The 16,728-nt window shown below is 38.1% G+C and overlaps 1 protein-coding gene across 1 annotated transcript; it reads right to left on the bottom strand.

Annotated features, from left to right (window-relative positions):
* Positions 1-1,846: 1,846 nt before the first annotated feature.
* Positions 1,847-5,380, bottom strand: LOC115423974 (E3 ubiquitin-protein ligase TRIM39-like). The gene is made up of 2 exons (XM_030141030.1): positions 5,208-5,380; positions 1,847-4,210 (listed from the first exon to the last, which is right to left on the bottom strand). The coding sequence occupies exon 2, from the start codon at positions 4,206-4,208 to the stop codon at positions 2,568-2,570; it is 1,641 nt and encodes a 546-aa protein (XP_029996890.1). The 5' UTR covers positions 4,209-4,210; positions 5,208-5,380; the 3' UTR covers positions 1,847-2,567.
* Positions 5,381-16,728: the final 11,348 nt, after the last annotated feature.

Here is a 16,728-nt window from a genome sequence, read left to right as displayed (position 1 = left end):
AGTACAAAGTACACTGTTCTGTCTTTTTTTTTTTTTTTTTTGGAAAGAAAAAAGGGTATCAATAATGCTCACCGAAAGGAGGACAATGAAAGTGGGGGAAAAAGTTGAATAAATAAAGTGAATAATAATAATAATAATAATAATAATAATAATAATAATAATAATAATAATAAGTTTGGACAGATATCTAATCACACTTTTAGGGAATGAGACAAAGAAAATTATGCATAAATAGATAAATATGTCTACACACAAAGTAGTGTTTATAGTCGTAGTACAAAGGAATGCTTTACAGAAACATGGAGCGGTGTAGATTTTCTCCAGGGTGATGTGGATGGTCTCCAGGGTGGAGTAGATGTTCTGCAGGGTGGAGTAGATGTTCTGCAGGGGGATGTGGATGTTCTCCAGGGTGGTGTAGATGTTCTCCAGGGTGATGTGGATGTTCTCCAGGGTGGAGTAGATGTTCTCCAGGGTGATGTGGATGTTCTCCAGGGTGATGCGGATGTTCTCCAGGGTGGAGTAGATGTTCTCCAGGGTGATGTGGATGTTCTCCAGGGTGGAGTAGATGTTCTCCAGGGTGATGTGGATGTTCTCCAGGGTGATGCGGATGTTCTCCAGGGTGGAGTAGATGTTCTCCAGGGTGATGTGGATGTTCTCCAGGGTGGAGTAGATGTTCTCCAGGGTGGTGTGGATGTTCTCCAGGGTGGTGTAGATGTTCTCCAGGGTGATGTGGATGTTCTCCAGGGTGGAACAGATGTTCTCCAGGGTGGAGTAGATGTTCTGAAGGGTGATGTGGATGTTCTCCAGGGTGATGTGGATGTTCTCAAGGGTTGTGTAGATGTTCTCCAGGGTGGAGTAGATGTTCTCCAGGGTGATGCGGATGTTCTCCAGGGTGGAATAGATGTTCTTCAGGGTGATGTGGATGTTCTCCAGGGTGATGTGGATGTTCTCCAGGGTGGTGTAGATGTTCTCCAGAGTGATGTGCATGTTCTCCAGGGTGATGTGGATGTTCTCCAGGGTGGAGTACATGTTCTCCAGGGTGGTGTAGATGTTCTCCAGGGTGATGTGGATGTTCTTCAGGGTGATGTGGATGTTCTCCAGGGTGATGTGGATGTTCTCCAGGGTGGAGTAGATGTTCTCCAGGGTGGTGTAGATTTTCTGCAGAGTAAATAATAAATAATGTGGACAAAATTAAGCAAAAAATTTACTAAAATAAAGTAAATAAAAAATCAAATTAGCAAAAAAAAAAAGAGCAAAACCACACAAAATAATGAATAAAATGAACAAAAATGATTAATAAATCAACAAAATAATAAGTAACATGAACACATGTGTTAATATTGTGTAATAAACCACCAACTGAAGTAATCTGAAGAAATTAAAAACAAAATAGTTACAAAAAATAAATAACATAAAGAAAAGTAGGCAACAAAATCAATAAAAACAATAAAAGCAATAAATAAAAGCAACAGAATAAATTTTTTATGGAAGTAAATACTGACTGACCAGTGAACCCACTGGACACACTGGGTTTGTGTTCAGTTAATGACAGATTGGACTGAAAAAGAGCCTTTTCCACAGATGTCCCATGTCTAAACTCTTCAGATGTTCCTAGTTCTTCCATTTGTTCTCTGAGGGCTGGGTGATCTGGACTAAAGGACACATGATGATCTGTTCAAGCACATTCACAATCAACAACCTGGATTTATTCAGACAATGGTTTGATCAGGCTGTCAAACTCTGCATTTCTGCATCATTTTCTCTATTATTTACTCTGTACTATTTACTAGACTGTTACAGTTTGAGATAAAAAAGAAGAAACTCCAGACAAATCTGTTTACAGTTGAATATATTTATTGAAGTTTGACATTTCACAGACAGAGGAAATAATGTGAATATTTTCATCTATTTCTTCATCGTTTCCATGTAAATCCATAGTTCAGATATTTGAGCAGAATCATCCAAATAAGTCGAAGGTTTGTGATTTATCAAATGGATTGATTGGATTTCAACTTCAGTCAATTTAATCAGAAAATATTAGAAAAACAGATGAATCATTTCAATATATTTGCTCTTAAATATTACCGTATAACCTCCGTCTGAGCTGATGTGAAAATAATTACAGTGTTTACAATAATTCCATGTGTTTGTCTGTGAACAAATAGAAAACAACTCAACAAACATTTAATATTTAATGTTTTTTCTGATTTCAAATGAAGACAGTATATGACTGTATTTATTACAGCTGATGAACAGAATCTTTACTGTTATTATTGAATATTGAATTCTCCTGAACACTTCTATCATTTAAATGTTTAAAATCAATCCCATCATGGAAACACATTCACAATCCCAACATTTGAATTCAAGTTCACATTCAAACACCATCATTATCATTGGATTAAATCACAGGCATCAGAATGTGTCAAACCAGGATTATTCTCAGCACTAATGTTAGTATTTCAGTGCATTTGGATCCAGATTCATACACGTTCAGACAGTTTACATCATCACTAAGTTTAGTGACTCCAGTAAATCAGAGAAAATCTGTACATTTGATGAATTTCTTACTCAGTGTCGACAGGAGTGATGATCAGAGGAGCAGAGTTTAGACCTCCAGCATTCATATATGGACTGAAGAATGGGAGGAGTTTCTGATTGAAGCAGCAGCCAATGAAGGAGTAGATGAGAACTGAAGAACCTACGTCATAAAAGGAGACCAGACCCTCCTCATAATCCACAAACACCCCCACCTTCTGAAGACCAGACTTCACAGACAGAAGGACAGGAGGTTCACAAAGAGCATAGTACTGATTTCCATTTATCAAACAGATGGTCCAGTATCCGTCCTGAGGACTCAGTGTGTTCTCTCCTTTCCTGTTGATGGACTCTCTGACCACTCCTAAATGCCAGGCAGTCTTTCCTTTGACCTGAACCTCGAAGTAAAACCTGCCTGAAGAGAAACTCTGCTTCGCTAAGATGCAAGCATAGTAAGAAAACCTCTGTGTTTTGTCTGGAAGGTTCTTCCATTCATCACCATGATGAACCTGTTTTCCATCATCAGACAGGATGAGTCTAGGATGTGCTGTATCTGGATCCAGAGTCAGATCCACCTCATACTGTTGGACTCTCTTCAGCTCAGCTTTAACCACCTTCTTCATGTCTTCTGTCAGTTTGTCCTCCAGCTCAGACACAGCTCTGGCCACAGTCCCCTCATATGATGGTGGACGGACGCTGACCTTTGTCCAGGTCTTCATGGATGGAGCAGCTTTGACACATGTGAACCTCTGGACAAAGTGGAGGTGGTCTTCAGAGCCTGAGAGCTGCTCCACCTCAGTGCTTCTCTTCTCCAGCTCACAGATTTCCTGTTCCAGCTCTTTGATGAAGTCTTCAGCCTGTTTCTCGGTGCTCCTCTGCTTTTCTTGGATCTTCTCTTTGAACTGGTCCAGACTTCTCTGAACAGACTCCATCAGAGCAGTGTAGACCTCCACACCTTCTGCTGTCTCTGTGTCTGCAGCGTTCTTACTGAGCTCCACTGACCGTTGGATCTCCTGGATCTTCAGTCGTCTCTCCTGGATCATCTGCTGAATTTCAGCCTTTGTCTTCTTCAGCTCTGGCTTCTGTTCTTCATATTCATCTTTCAGATGAACAAACTCATGGTTCTTGTGGTCTAAAACAGGACAGAGCAGACAGATACATGTGTGGTCGGTTTTACAGAACAGCTCCAGAGGTTTGTCGTGTTTCCTACACATCCTGTCCTCCAGGTTCTCCACAGGGTGGATCAGCTGATGTCTTTTCAGTCCTGAACGTGTCAGATGAGGTTCCAGATGAGTCTGACAGTAGGAGGACAGACACACAAGGCAGAACTTCAGGGCCTTCAGTTTGGGTTCAGTGCAGTCGTCACAGGGAACTTCTCCTGGTTTGGCAGCTTGTTGGTCTGAGCTGGAGATGTTTGGTTCATGTTGAGCTTCAAGTCTGAACTGAGCCACCATCTCTGAGATGAAAGTGTTGATCTTCAGCTCAGGTTTTAAGTTGAAAACCTCTTTACACATGGGACAGTCATATGGGACATTAACCCTCCAGTGTTCAGAGATGCAGGATTTGCAGAAGTTGTGTCCACATGGTGTGCTGACTGGATCAGTGAAGACCTCCAGACAGATGGAACACAGGAACTGATCTTCAGATCGGACCCGACCGGCAGCAGCCATATCTATGGACCAACAGAACATACACATCAGTGAAATCACCTGCTGGTTTGGGCTCTGACAGTCAAATCCAAAACTCACATTCATAATCTGGTGAAGATGGAAAGGAAGATCATGGGGACCCCTGGTCCACTCATGACGCAAGACTGAAATACAGACCACCATCACATGTCCTGCTTCCAGAGTATGTTCTGTTGACTTCAGGCAGAAGGTACAGAGTCCTGCTGTGCAGGTTCAACCCTTTAAACATTCTGTTATCCCCCTTTCAATCAAGGTCATTAATGAGCAGTTAGGTGGAGCTACCAAAAGGAGGAAGTCACATGATGTGTACAAATGTGTGTATGTGTGTATGTGTGTGTGTATGTGTATATTTTAGGTTTTTCTTTATATTATTTTAACTTATTTATTATATGTCATATATTTTATGTATTTTTTGCAGCATGTGTTCTTTTTTCTGTTGCAGTTCAGCTTGTTTTTGTCTTTGTTTCAGCCAAATTTCTCCCATTGGAGGAAATAAAGTGAACCTTGAACCTTGAAACATTTTTAATTATATAATAAGTGTTTTTCTAAATGTGATCATTTCCATAAAAGTCGTTTAGGTCTTCATATCAGTGTGATTGGTCAGTCACATGACTCTACAGCAGTGTTTCAAATCCATGACGTCAGTCCAACACTTTGGGTCTGATTTCCTAAAGGTTTGTGCGATCTTAGTAAATCAGGCCCTTTGACTTTGAAATGTTCAGGAAGTTCATTGAAGTGTAACTGTAGAAAATGTTAGTGGTGACAAAACCAGGAAGAGACCAACAGTCCAAGTCCAGACCATCTAAAGGACATGGGCTGGAATCATCTAGAATCCATGTAAATCCTGTTGGTTTGTCCATGTGGTTCAGTGAGAGGAACCATTTCAGGAGAGTTGGTGTGAAATGAACAGAGGAACTAGTGTTTGTGTGTTTGCAGTGTCAGTGTGGAGTTAAAGCTGTAGATCAGCTCAGGTGGACTCACCGCTGTTTGTAGAGACTCTGCTGAGACTGGAAAAAGATCTGGTGAAGTGGGTTTAAGGTTTGTTGGACGGTTCCACAGACACGTCTGCAGCTCTGCTCACACTGGGAACAACTTTCACTTTCATTTCTGGGAAGTGATCTGTGTTCAGTTGAATGTGGCTCCGCCTCTGATCTGTTTCCTGTTTGATGTGATGGTGAAATCTGAGTGTGTGTTGTTTGATCACAGAGCACAGACGACATGTAGAAGGGCTGAACCTGTTGAACCTGCAGGTTAGGCTGTAAAATATTCACAGGATCCATTTATTTGTGGACAGGTCACATGAATGAACACTACTGTGACTGAACTGGTTTTCCGTGACTGTCTGTCATCATTAGTGTTGAGTCACGTGACTTGGTTCTGTGTGAATCTCATGGACTTCAGGTCTGTTGTTCCTTTGGGTTGTGGTGTATCTCAGGGGTTCCCAACGTGAGGGGCGGGACCCCCAAGTGGGTCATGAGATGCCATCAGGGGTCGCGAAATGATTTTGTGTGTGATTTTGTGTGTGTGTGTGTGTGTGTGTGTGTGCTTGGTAATTAGGGTTTGAAGGATGTCAAAGAAAGGAAAAGTGGACAGAAGACCCTTCTGTAGGAGTCCCAGTGTAAATTAGTTCAAGGGTCTAGAACTGTAGCGGCTCAACACAGATACTGAATAAAAGACACTATTTAATACCAAACACACACACTTTTAAAAGTTAGTTTTACTTATTATTTTCATATATTTGTGTAGAAGAGAGCAACTGTATAAATCACAAATAAAGAAAATTTGTGGGGAAAAAACAATCAAACCTCAGATTCTAGATGATCATGTGATTTTATCCATATTTTTGGGGAATAAATGACAATAATAATGATTGAAAGTAAAAGCCTTTGCAATAACTGGACCATCAAACTGTAAGATCATTGTATCCAGAATCTGTTCATATGTCATGAATCAACATATTTATGTCAGGTGACAGAGAGTAGAGAGGAGGGAGGAGGAAGAGGAAGAGGAAGAGGAGGAGGAGGAGGAGGAGGAGGAGGAGAGGCTGTATATTCTCAGTTGAGGTTCAAAAATAATCTATATGTTCGTCATTAGAATAACTTTGCAGAATGCATTAAATTCTTATATTGTCTTTAAATATTCAGATATTCATTCTAAACATGTCAATTACTGAATTTTTTTTCTGACTCTGATTGTTTACTTGTTTGATCACGTCTACATGACGTGAAATGAGGATTACAAATGCAAAAAAACATCACCTTTCAGGAGTGCTGCCTTGGAGCACTTTAGTGTCCACACCAATGTCCAAATCAAACCTACTCTCTTGGTTTGAGCCCTGGCAAAAATATTATAATTTAAGAGGAACTGAAATATTCAAGAAAATCAAGTGCAGAACAAACATAAAAAGTCAGTGTGTCTCTGTTAGAGGGGTTCAGCTGTGGAATAATCTGGAGCAAAACTTTAAAAGGTCTACTTCAGTTTGTACATTTAAAAGGGTGTATAAATCCACTGTAATAACAAAATATTGAACATTATCTGAATAAGTGACTATCTAGTTATTCAAGAATGCATAAAATAAGATATTATTCTGTGTTGCCAATTTGTAATTAATTAATTAATTAATTAATTAATAGCCCTGTTTGATCTCCAGTGGGTTGGACAAGTAAAACAATAGTGTAATAACCAGTAAATAATGATAACTCCAAGTTTTTCTGAAGTTTTAGTACAAAAAACACATTAAATTATGAAAATATTTACATTTACAAACAATCCAAACAAAAAAAAACATGATTTACCTGAAAAAACTGATATTTCATAAGAAAAATAAATGCAATTTTAACAATATTATGCCTCAATTTATCATTTATACACGTATATTACACACAAGGTTACACAAACATTTGGTAACAGGAATAATATTTAAAATTTCGGTGTCTGGAACTAAAATAAGAACAGTTTCTACAATTTTATGTCTCAGCTTATAATTAACACAACTTACTGACGACAGTGGATCTACAAATGCACAAATACACTGGAACAGGCAAAACACTGTTAAAACTTAATTTTCTTTGGACATTTCAGGTTGTTCATCTTTGTTTAGGTTATTGGCATTTTACTGTTAAAGGATAGTTTGTTAATGTAAATATTTTCATAATTTAAGCCAGTCACAGCAAACCTGTGTGCTCTTACCCAGATTCAAAAAAACTCTTAAAACTGGATTTCATAGAACACCCAAGCACTACTTTCACCTGATCTGTTTGTTCTTCTTGATTCAATTACCATTTCTCTTAGTTCGATAACTTATTAGTTTCATTCTGAATTTCGTTTCATAGTTTTGTCGATTCTTATTTATTTTTACATGCATTGCTTACAATGTATTTATTTATTCATTTTATTTATTTATTTTTTGTTATGCTTGTTTATGACTTATTTCCTGCATTTAGTTAATTTGGTTTATTTATGATTGTATATCATTATTAGGCACTGCAAATCCTTTTTTTATTTCAAGTCTTTGGGGAGGCCCTCGATAAACCACTTTGGTTTTTGGGTTCCCTGGCATGTCTTTTACTGTTATTATTATTGTGTTTTATTGTTGTGTATACATGCAAATAAACAATTCAGTTCAGTTCAATTCAGTTCAATTCAATTCAATTTAATTCAATTCAATTTAATTCAATTCAAGATGTAATGTTACTTTTTCCACATTAAACCATTATCTATAGGCTAGTATGTTTTTATTTTGCTTGACATTACATTGGTCTGTATGTGGAACCTGAACTAACACAAGTTCAACATCCTTGGTTGTTAATATCTTCAGTGGAATTTTTGCATTTCACATATTCATCCCGCAGGCCGGACTGGGACGTTTGGCGAGGCTGGTTTTGGCCCACGGACCGCATGTTTGACACCCCTGCTCCAGATCCATCACTAGTCTGTCCTGTGGTTAGAAGCAGAGCATCAGTCCAGTAAAATTATGGGTAAAATCTATTCCAGTGAAGTCATTCTCATCATGGTCCACCACTCCTCGCTCTGACTTTACATCCACCCATCATTGGTCCAAAAAAAAAAAAAACATAATTAAAAATGTCTTTCTCTTCCTCCTTGTCCTTGTTCTCCTCTGCTCATGAATTTGCTGCTTTAGCTGCATATAAATGTATGAATTAAACCATAAACGCTGACTTCGGTGGCCTCCATGACTTGCATATGACATTGTGCTGTGTACAACATCGTAGGTTTGGTACTTTTGTGGATTTGGCCGTATTCAGTTCACACTGGAATTTAATATGAGTAAAAATAACAGCCTGTGGAGTTAGTCATTCTGTCCTTCAGAGGTTTTCCTCAAGTCAAACCAGGTCATTCACTTCTCTGAGTTACAGAAGGTCAGCACTTGAATGTCAGTGTTATGACAAATCTTTCAAAATCATGACTTATTTGACAATAATACATATCGTTATCCTCATATCATAACTGTCTAACTCCTATACAAATGGACAAAAGTATGTGGACACGTTGAATTCAGGTGTTTCTTTTCTAACAGGGGTCTGAAATATGAAACAATAATGACTAATGTCAGAATATAGTTTTATATTATGGGATGAATATCATTACATTGGTTAGTTTGGTTTAAAGTGTTCACTTTACTTCTCAGAGATGGTTTTTACTTAAGTTTTCTTAACATTGATTGTTTTTTTATCCATGACTCTGATTTAAAATGTTCTTCCTCTAAATTTCTCAAATATTTTTCCTGCTCTGACTGTAAATAATAATTTTCTACCACATCTAACCATCTACAGATCACTAAAGAACAAACAAAAGATTTAAAAGACAAGTGAAGCAACATCAAATAACCAAACATCTGTAAACAATTCAGAAGACATGTAGACATAAACATGTGATATTAGCAAATGCATGTACACACACACACACACACACACACACACAATTATAATTAGGTTTATTTATTTAATATTATTACTTAGTTTTTGTTTGTTTGTTTGCTTGTGTTGTTTTTAATTTGATCTTGTTGTTTTCTTATTGTTAATGTTGTTTTGTTTGACTGTTGAGTGTTCTTAAGAAGGAAATATAAGGGTGAATGACATTGTTTTTATGCTTGGAAATAGATACTGTATGTCTGTTTGGAATGGGAGGACCCCAGGAAGAGTAGCTGATGTACTGCATCAGCTAATGGGGATCCTAATTTAAAAAAAAAAAAAAAAAGAAAAATAAATAAATAAATAAATAAATAAATACATACATACATACATACATACATACATACTTTCACATCTCACTGAGGAAGAAAAATCTCCCATTAAACTTTAAGGAAATATTGATGTTTCTAAACTATATGGACATAAATATTGGGACACATCATGTCTACAGCTGTAAGATGTCCTGTTCATGAGGACTGGACAGAGAAACATCAATATTAATAATAAATGTATTTATTCAAATACAAAACTATATTCTGACATCACATGACATGACATGGTAGAAAACTATTATTTACAATCAGACCATGAAAAATATTTTAGAAATTTAGAGGAAGAACATTTCAAATCATAGTCATGGATAAAAAACAAAATGTTGAGAGAAATGAAGTCAAAACCTTCTCTTGAGGCATTTTAGAAACAAAGATAGCAATTTAAACCAAACTAACCAATGCAATGATATTTATCCCATAATATGAAACTATATTCTGACATTAGTCATTATTATTTTGTATCTCAGACCCCTGTTAGAAAAGAAACAGCTGAATTCAACGTGTCCACATACTTTTGTCCATTTGTGTCTGAGTTAGACAGTTATGATATGAGGATAACGATATGTATTATTGTCAAATAAGTCATGATTTTGAAAGATTTGCCATAACGCTGACATTCAAGTGCTGACCTTCTGTAACTCAGAGAAGTGAATGACCTGGTTTGACTCCAGTAAAACCTCTGAAGGACAGAATGACTAACTCCACAGGCCGTTATTTTTACTCATATTAAATTCCAGTGTGAACTGAATACGGCCAAATCCACAAAAGTACCAAACCTACGATGGTGTACACAGCACAATGTCATATGGAACTGTCAAACACAGAGAGCGTCTACTGGAAAAAAAACCTTTTAACTTTCCTGGTGGTGTGATATGACATGACATGAAGTTCTGGAGTTGAGACTAGAGTTTGTCCGCTTGATAGAAGAAAGAGAGTGAATATTTTGGATCACCATCCATGTGGCGGTGCGTGCAGATGTGCAGCCTGAGACACTAGATAAGGGGTGGGCAATCCTGGTCCTCGAGGGCCAGTATCCTGCATGTTTTAGATGTTTCCCTCTTCCAAAACACCTGGGTCACATGATAAGCCTATCACCAAGCTCTGCAGAAGCCTGATAATGACCTTCAGGTGTCCTGGATGAGGGAAACATCCAAAACATGCAGGATACCGGCCCTTGAGGACCAGGACTGCCCACCCCTGCACTGGATGCATGTGAATGATGCCCACATGTGCAGAGAACAAGCTGCAAATAGAAACAGAAAAACAGAAAGACTGAACCTGAATGTTGTAATGCAGCCATGAATAAGAGATGTCTGAATGCAGTTCTGCTGATGCACACACACACACCTACACACACACCTACACACACACACACACACACACACACGCACACACACACACACACACACTCGTCGAACACTCACACATAGCTCAGCATGCCATTAGACGGCGCCCAGGCCATTAGTACTTTTATCTTCTTTGTGTGAGACGGCGCTGACAGGACCCCCACCACACCCCACCCTCCAGCAGCCAGTCAAAATCACACACACAAGCAATCAGCAACAACACAAACACACAAACACACAAACATGCAGTTGGCTCCGTCTGCCTCTCCAGTGCAGATGTTTTGGATGGGTTGAACATGACGGTGCGGTGGACCACTCCACACAGAGCCATTCCACTCAAGTCCAAGAGGAGGCCTCTCCTTTCATACTGATAAGATGCCTCAAACAGCTGACAGTGTGTGTGTGTGTGTGTGTGTGTGTGTGTGTGTGTGTGTGTGTGTATGTGTGTGTGTGTGTGTACAAAATATCACCCTCTCTGCCTGTGTCTCTATGTGCAAATACAAAATGTTTCCCAGTTCAAAACGTCAGTGCAGTCTTCATTCACAAAACACTTGTCTCCTTCTGTGCAGATACATGACAATGACAGCTGACAGTACACACACACACACACATGCACACGCACACACACACACACACACACACACACACACACACATACACACACACACACACACACACACACACACACACACACACACACACACACACACACACACACACACATACACACACACACACACACACACACACACACATGGCTCCATCTACTTCACACCCACAAGTGAGAAAGACTAAATGAAGTTTGACAACAAGAAGCTCCATTAAATGAGGGTGTACGTTAATGAGATATCTGATGTCTAGTTACAGTTGGCAGCGTTTGTGGACAGTTCACATATTTGTTCTGATTTAGAGACAGTAACAGATAGTGTAGTATGCACTGCGGTTCAATGTTTATTTAGACTGTTTATTGTTTATTCCAGTCTGTAATGTTTATTTTCTTGTTGTTAATTCAGTTCTCTTACCACTGCTTACTATAATAATAATAATAATAATAATAATAATAATAATAATAATAATAATAATCATTATTATTATTTTTATTATTAATATTATTATTATTATTATTAATAATCATAATAATAATAAAATACAGGGTGGGGAAGCAAAATTTACAATATTTTGAGGCAGGGATTGAAAGACAGTGTATGACCAATTAGTTTATTGAAAGTCATGAGAATGTATTTGCCACAAGGAAATGTACATAATAGAAAATGTTTTTATTCTATGTGTCCTCCTTCTTTCTCAATAACTGCCTTCACACGCTTCCTGAAACTTGCGCAAGTGTTCCTCAAATATTCGGGTGACAGCTTCTCCCTTTCTTCTTTAATAGTATCTGTAAGAAAGTCGACATTGCTGTGTGATGTTCTATTGGTAGCATGTTCTAAAACGCCCCAAATAGCAGAATCCAGAGGGTTTAGATCTGGGCTAGAAGGCGGCCATAAACATGATTCCCAAAAATTGCTAAAGTTGGATTTGTTGCTGTTGTCGACAAGTGTTTTGGTGTTCTTGTGTAAGATTTTAACTTCAAATCATATTTTACTGCATTTCTAACGCTCTTGTTGTCTACCTCAAGTTCAATTGCCATTTTTCTCATAGATTCAGTTGGATCCTTTAGGATTTTGGATTTGAGAGCTTTAATAAAAGCTTTGGTATGTTTTTTGTTGCTTCCTCCACTTCCAGATTTCCTCGTAATAGTTTTGCTCATAGTCATTCTCTTCTTTCCATTATAAACAGTCTTTATGGACACTCCAACTATTTTTGAAATCTCCTTTGGTGTGACGAGTGCATTCAGCAAATCACACACTCTTTGACGTTTGCTTTCCTGATTACTCATATGGGCGAAAGTTTCTGAAAAGGTATGGATAATAGTGTTAGGTATGATTATGACATCAATATATGTTTGGTTTCAAAACAATTGACGTAGTGCCTGCTGAGAAAAAACAACTAAATTTTCATTGTAAATTTTGCTTCTCCACCCTGTATAATAATAATAATAATAATAATAATAATAATAATAATAATAATAATAATAATAATAATATATTGTTATGACTACTATGCTGTTATCACTTGATTGTAACTTTTATTCTGTGTTTATTAAACTATACATACATAAAACATAATTAGCTATTTATTATTATTACTTTATTATTATCACCTTGTTACTTATTATTTCTACTAGTAGTTTATTATGTGCAATTACCTGTTTCTTTTTCAATACTGTTTTTCCTTTTTAGAGTTTGTGTTTTGCTATTTTCTTGTGTATATTCTGTGTTTGTGCTGTTATTGGAACCTCAATTTTCTGACAACTCTGCCCAAAGGATCAATAAAGTTCTATCAAATGTAATGCAATGTAATCTAAAATGGTCAACGTTGGGAAGTTGTTTGAATTGTATTAAAAATATATGTATGGTTGTTGATAATGGTAAAAACAGTTATCAAATCAACAATGGTCACGCATTTAGTTCAGACTGAGCATTGAAAGCAAAATTTTAGGTTCACAATGGAAAATAAACTTACCTCAGAAACATGTAGAATACAGAAAAAGGACAAAATTGTAATAGTATTGCAGTTTTGGGAAAAGCAGAGAACATTTTAAAGCTGCAGGAGTTGAAATCACAGGTTAAAAAACAACCTGGACTTAAAAACACACACCTTCCTTCTGTAGACGTCTGCTCTCAGTCTGGTTTAAAAGACAAAATCTAAAGACAGATCAACCTATTTCCATTTCATCACTGTTTATGGAAAAACGAGGCCACTTTTCCAAACTTCTGTGTTGAGACACTGAGTAAAGCAGTAGAATCAGCCCCATGATGGAATCAGATCCATGTTTGTTAAGTGTAGCTATCAATCCCATATTTAACCTCCTATTGTTCAGAAAACTCTTGGAAAAACCTGCATCATAAAGTGGATTTTCTACAGCCTGAAAACACAGGAAGGAATAAGATGCAGAAGTGTCCTGTCCTCTCAGACCCCTTAAATTAGAACATGTTGCAACGTAATTGTCAGCCAGTGTTTCTGATGTTTATGTGACCGGTGGTATTTTCTTTGCGTTGTGTTTCTTTGTGGTGCGATGCAAGATGGACCCACAGGACACAACGTTGAGACTGGAGGAGTAACGGACACTCGCACTCCATTTATTTCCTGACAACCTGTAAATTAAAATATAGTCAGTCCAACTACGGTCCAGCTCCAAACTGTAATGAGAAGACACCGGTTAGCATGTTCTCAACACATGCACTCCATCCACCCGTCAAACATATGCACAATCAACGAGTACTGACACACAATCCACTCCAACACCACACAGACAACAGTATAGATAAAATTAAATGCCAAAAAGGAATATAAAATGACTTAATAATGCACGATGACAATGGATAAAAACAGATGACCTACCTCCTCCCGTAACGAGACATTACAAAAGGGAAGAGGAAGGGGAGGAGCCCGACTTTATATTGGGGTACCCCTGGAAGTACATGAAGAAGACCGGACATAAACCAACGAAGAAGAGGGCGGAGGACCAAACACAACACAAGACTACGACTAAAACAATGCCAGGTAACACACTTAAATTAAAAGAATCATCAGAATAATTACAAAAATAACATTATTATTCAAGTCAATGAACTTATACTTTACAAAAGATCTTGCACCACAAGGGGGCACTACTTGTCAACTGATCAGGATTTAAAAGCACTTCAATAACTGTTACATTTACACCAACAGAGAAGGTCTCGCTGGCCCTGACAGCCCACCACTGGTATTAAATAATGGTAATGGTAGAGGTATTAGATAATAATGTCAATTCCATCAGTGCCAAGAGTTACTTTTCCATTGACCCTCAAACTGTGCGAATACAACCTCATGGAAAAACAACAATTTTGCAAAAAACTTGTGTTTTTCGCTGAAAAATTTTGCACTTGCAAGAGGTGGTTTTTCGGCGAAAAACAAAATTGGTATATTACGTAAAACTGCAATGGAAAGACCTTTTTGCACAACTAGAGTCATGTGAAAAAAAAAAAAAAAAAAAAAAAAAAATGGATGTTGGTGGACATTACAAGCGAAGAAGAAGAGTTTTAAAACAAACGTGTTGGTATGTGTGGACACACCAGGAAACCCAATCATTTTTTAAATTTAGTACAATAGAGGGGTGACGAGCATTCTAAATTCAAAACAGCAGAGAAATGCGAGCATTTTCCAGGACCTAGAGGGTGCTAGGGAGGGATATGAAGATCGACATGATATTTATGTTTGTCGCCATGTTTATGGAATAACTTCTTTTGTTATCTTGCAGTAATAAATAAACAAATCATCAAATTTGTGGTTTAATGGAAAAACTGACGTTAAGCACTTCTGTTTTTTTTTACATTTAATAAATATCAGTAAAGTTTTGGACAGATGTACGATGGAAAAATGACTAATGACACTGTCCATACACGTGTAGAAAATATGAGCAAAGAGAATCTGTTTTGGTTAAATAGCAGATATTAAAATAAAATGTATCATTATTATTATTATTATTATTATTATTATTATTATTATTATTATTATTATTAAAAAGACTGCTGCTTCTGTAGTCTTCTTCCTATTTGCATTTAGGATTAGATGCCAAGCTGCATTTTGTTGTCCAATAAATGCAATGACAAGACAGTTGACTGTAACATTTCTGCTGCTGCTTTCAGTAAAACTATTTTGATTACTCTTTGCAGTAAAATCACAAGTATGACTAGTATGTACAGTAGGATCAAGAGACTAAAAGACATTAGAAATACACCCATACACAAAGTTAGAAGTTTGTACTCAGGGAAAGTTATGTGACTCATCTGAACAGTTGGTTCAGTCCAGTCTGGTATAGACTAAGTGTAAAACAGTCAAATGTGTCCACACTGCAGCTTCTCTGTCCACACAGAAGGCTCTGGAAACACCTTCTGGCTCCAGGGATTTGGAAAAACTGTTTGGTTTCTAATCCAGGACGCTGCTACGCTTTCACCTGTCCACATTAATCTGTTCTCATTTAGGGTGGTTCATATTTGATGAACAGCATCAGTGCAGCGTCTGCACTGATGCAGTCGCTGTATCGGTCGGTTGTGGTTCAGAAGGAGCTGAGCCAAAAGGGGAAGCTCTCAGTTTACTGGTCAGTCTACGTTCCTACCCTCACCTATGGTCATGAGCTTTGGGTCAGGACCGAAAGGACAAGATCCCAGATACAAGCGGTCCAAATGAGTTTCCTCCGCAGGGTGTCTGGGCGCACCCTTAGGGATAGGGGGAGGAGCTCAGAGTAGAGCCGCTGCTCCTCCACGTCCAGAGGAACCAGCTGAGGTGGAACAGATGTCTGTGTCTGGTCCTCCTGGACTCCTCCCTGGGGAGGTGTGCTGGTCATGTCCCACCAGGAGGAGGCCCCAGGGAAGACCTAGGACACGTTGGAGAGACTATGTCTCTCATTACCTGGGAACACCTCGGGGTCCCCCTGGAAGAGCTGGAGGAGGAGTCTGAGGAGAGGGAAGTCTGGGCGTCCCTGCTTAGACTGTTACCCCCACAGCCTGGCCCCGGATAAGAGGAAGAGAATGGATGGATGGATGGATGGATGAATGGATGGATATTTGATGAACAGTCACTGCCCATAAAGAGGGTCTGGATTAGATTAGATTAGACTAGATTAGATTAGATTAGATTAGACTAAATTAGATTAGATTAGATTAGATTAGATTAGATTAGACTAGATTAGATTAGATTAGATTAGATTAGATTAGATTAGACTAGACTAGTGTCAGGATCCCAGTGTTTTTCTTGTGTTCCCCTCCCTTTTGTGGGTGTGTGTCTTGTTTGTGTG

Source organism: Sphaeramia orbicularis, chromosome 8 (genome assembly GCF_902148855.1).
Source record: "Sphaeramia orbicularis chromosome 8, fSphaOr1.1, whole genome shotgun sequence".
Classification (NCBI taxonomy): Eukaryota; Metazoa; Chordata; class Actinopteri; order Kurtiformes; family Apogonidae; genus Sphaeramia; species Sphaeramia orbicularis.
Note: the sequence above shows the minus strand (reverse complement) of the source record. Positions and strands in the feature narration are given on the sequence as shown.

What these genes read in the sequence shown, in the direction of transcription:
- LOC115423974 (XM_030141030.1), bottom strand. Translation starts at nt 4,208, where the DNA reads ATGGCTGCTGCCGGTCGGGTCCGATCTGAAGATCAGTTCCTGTGTTCC.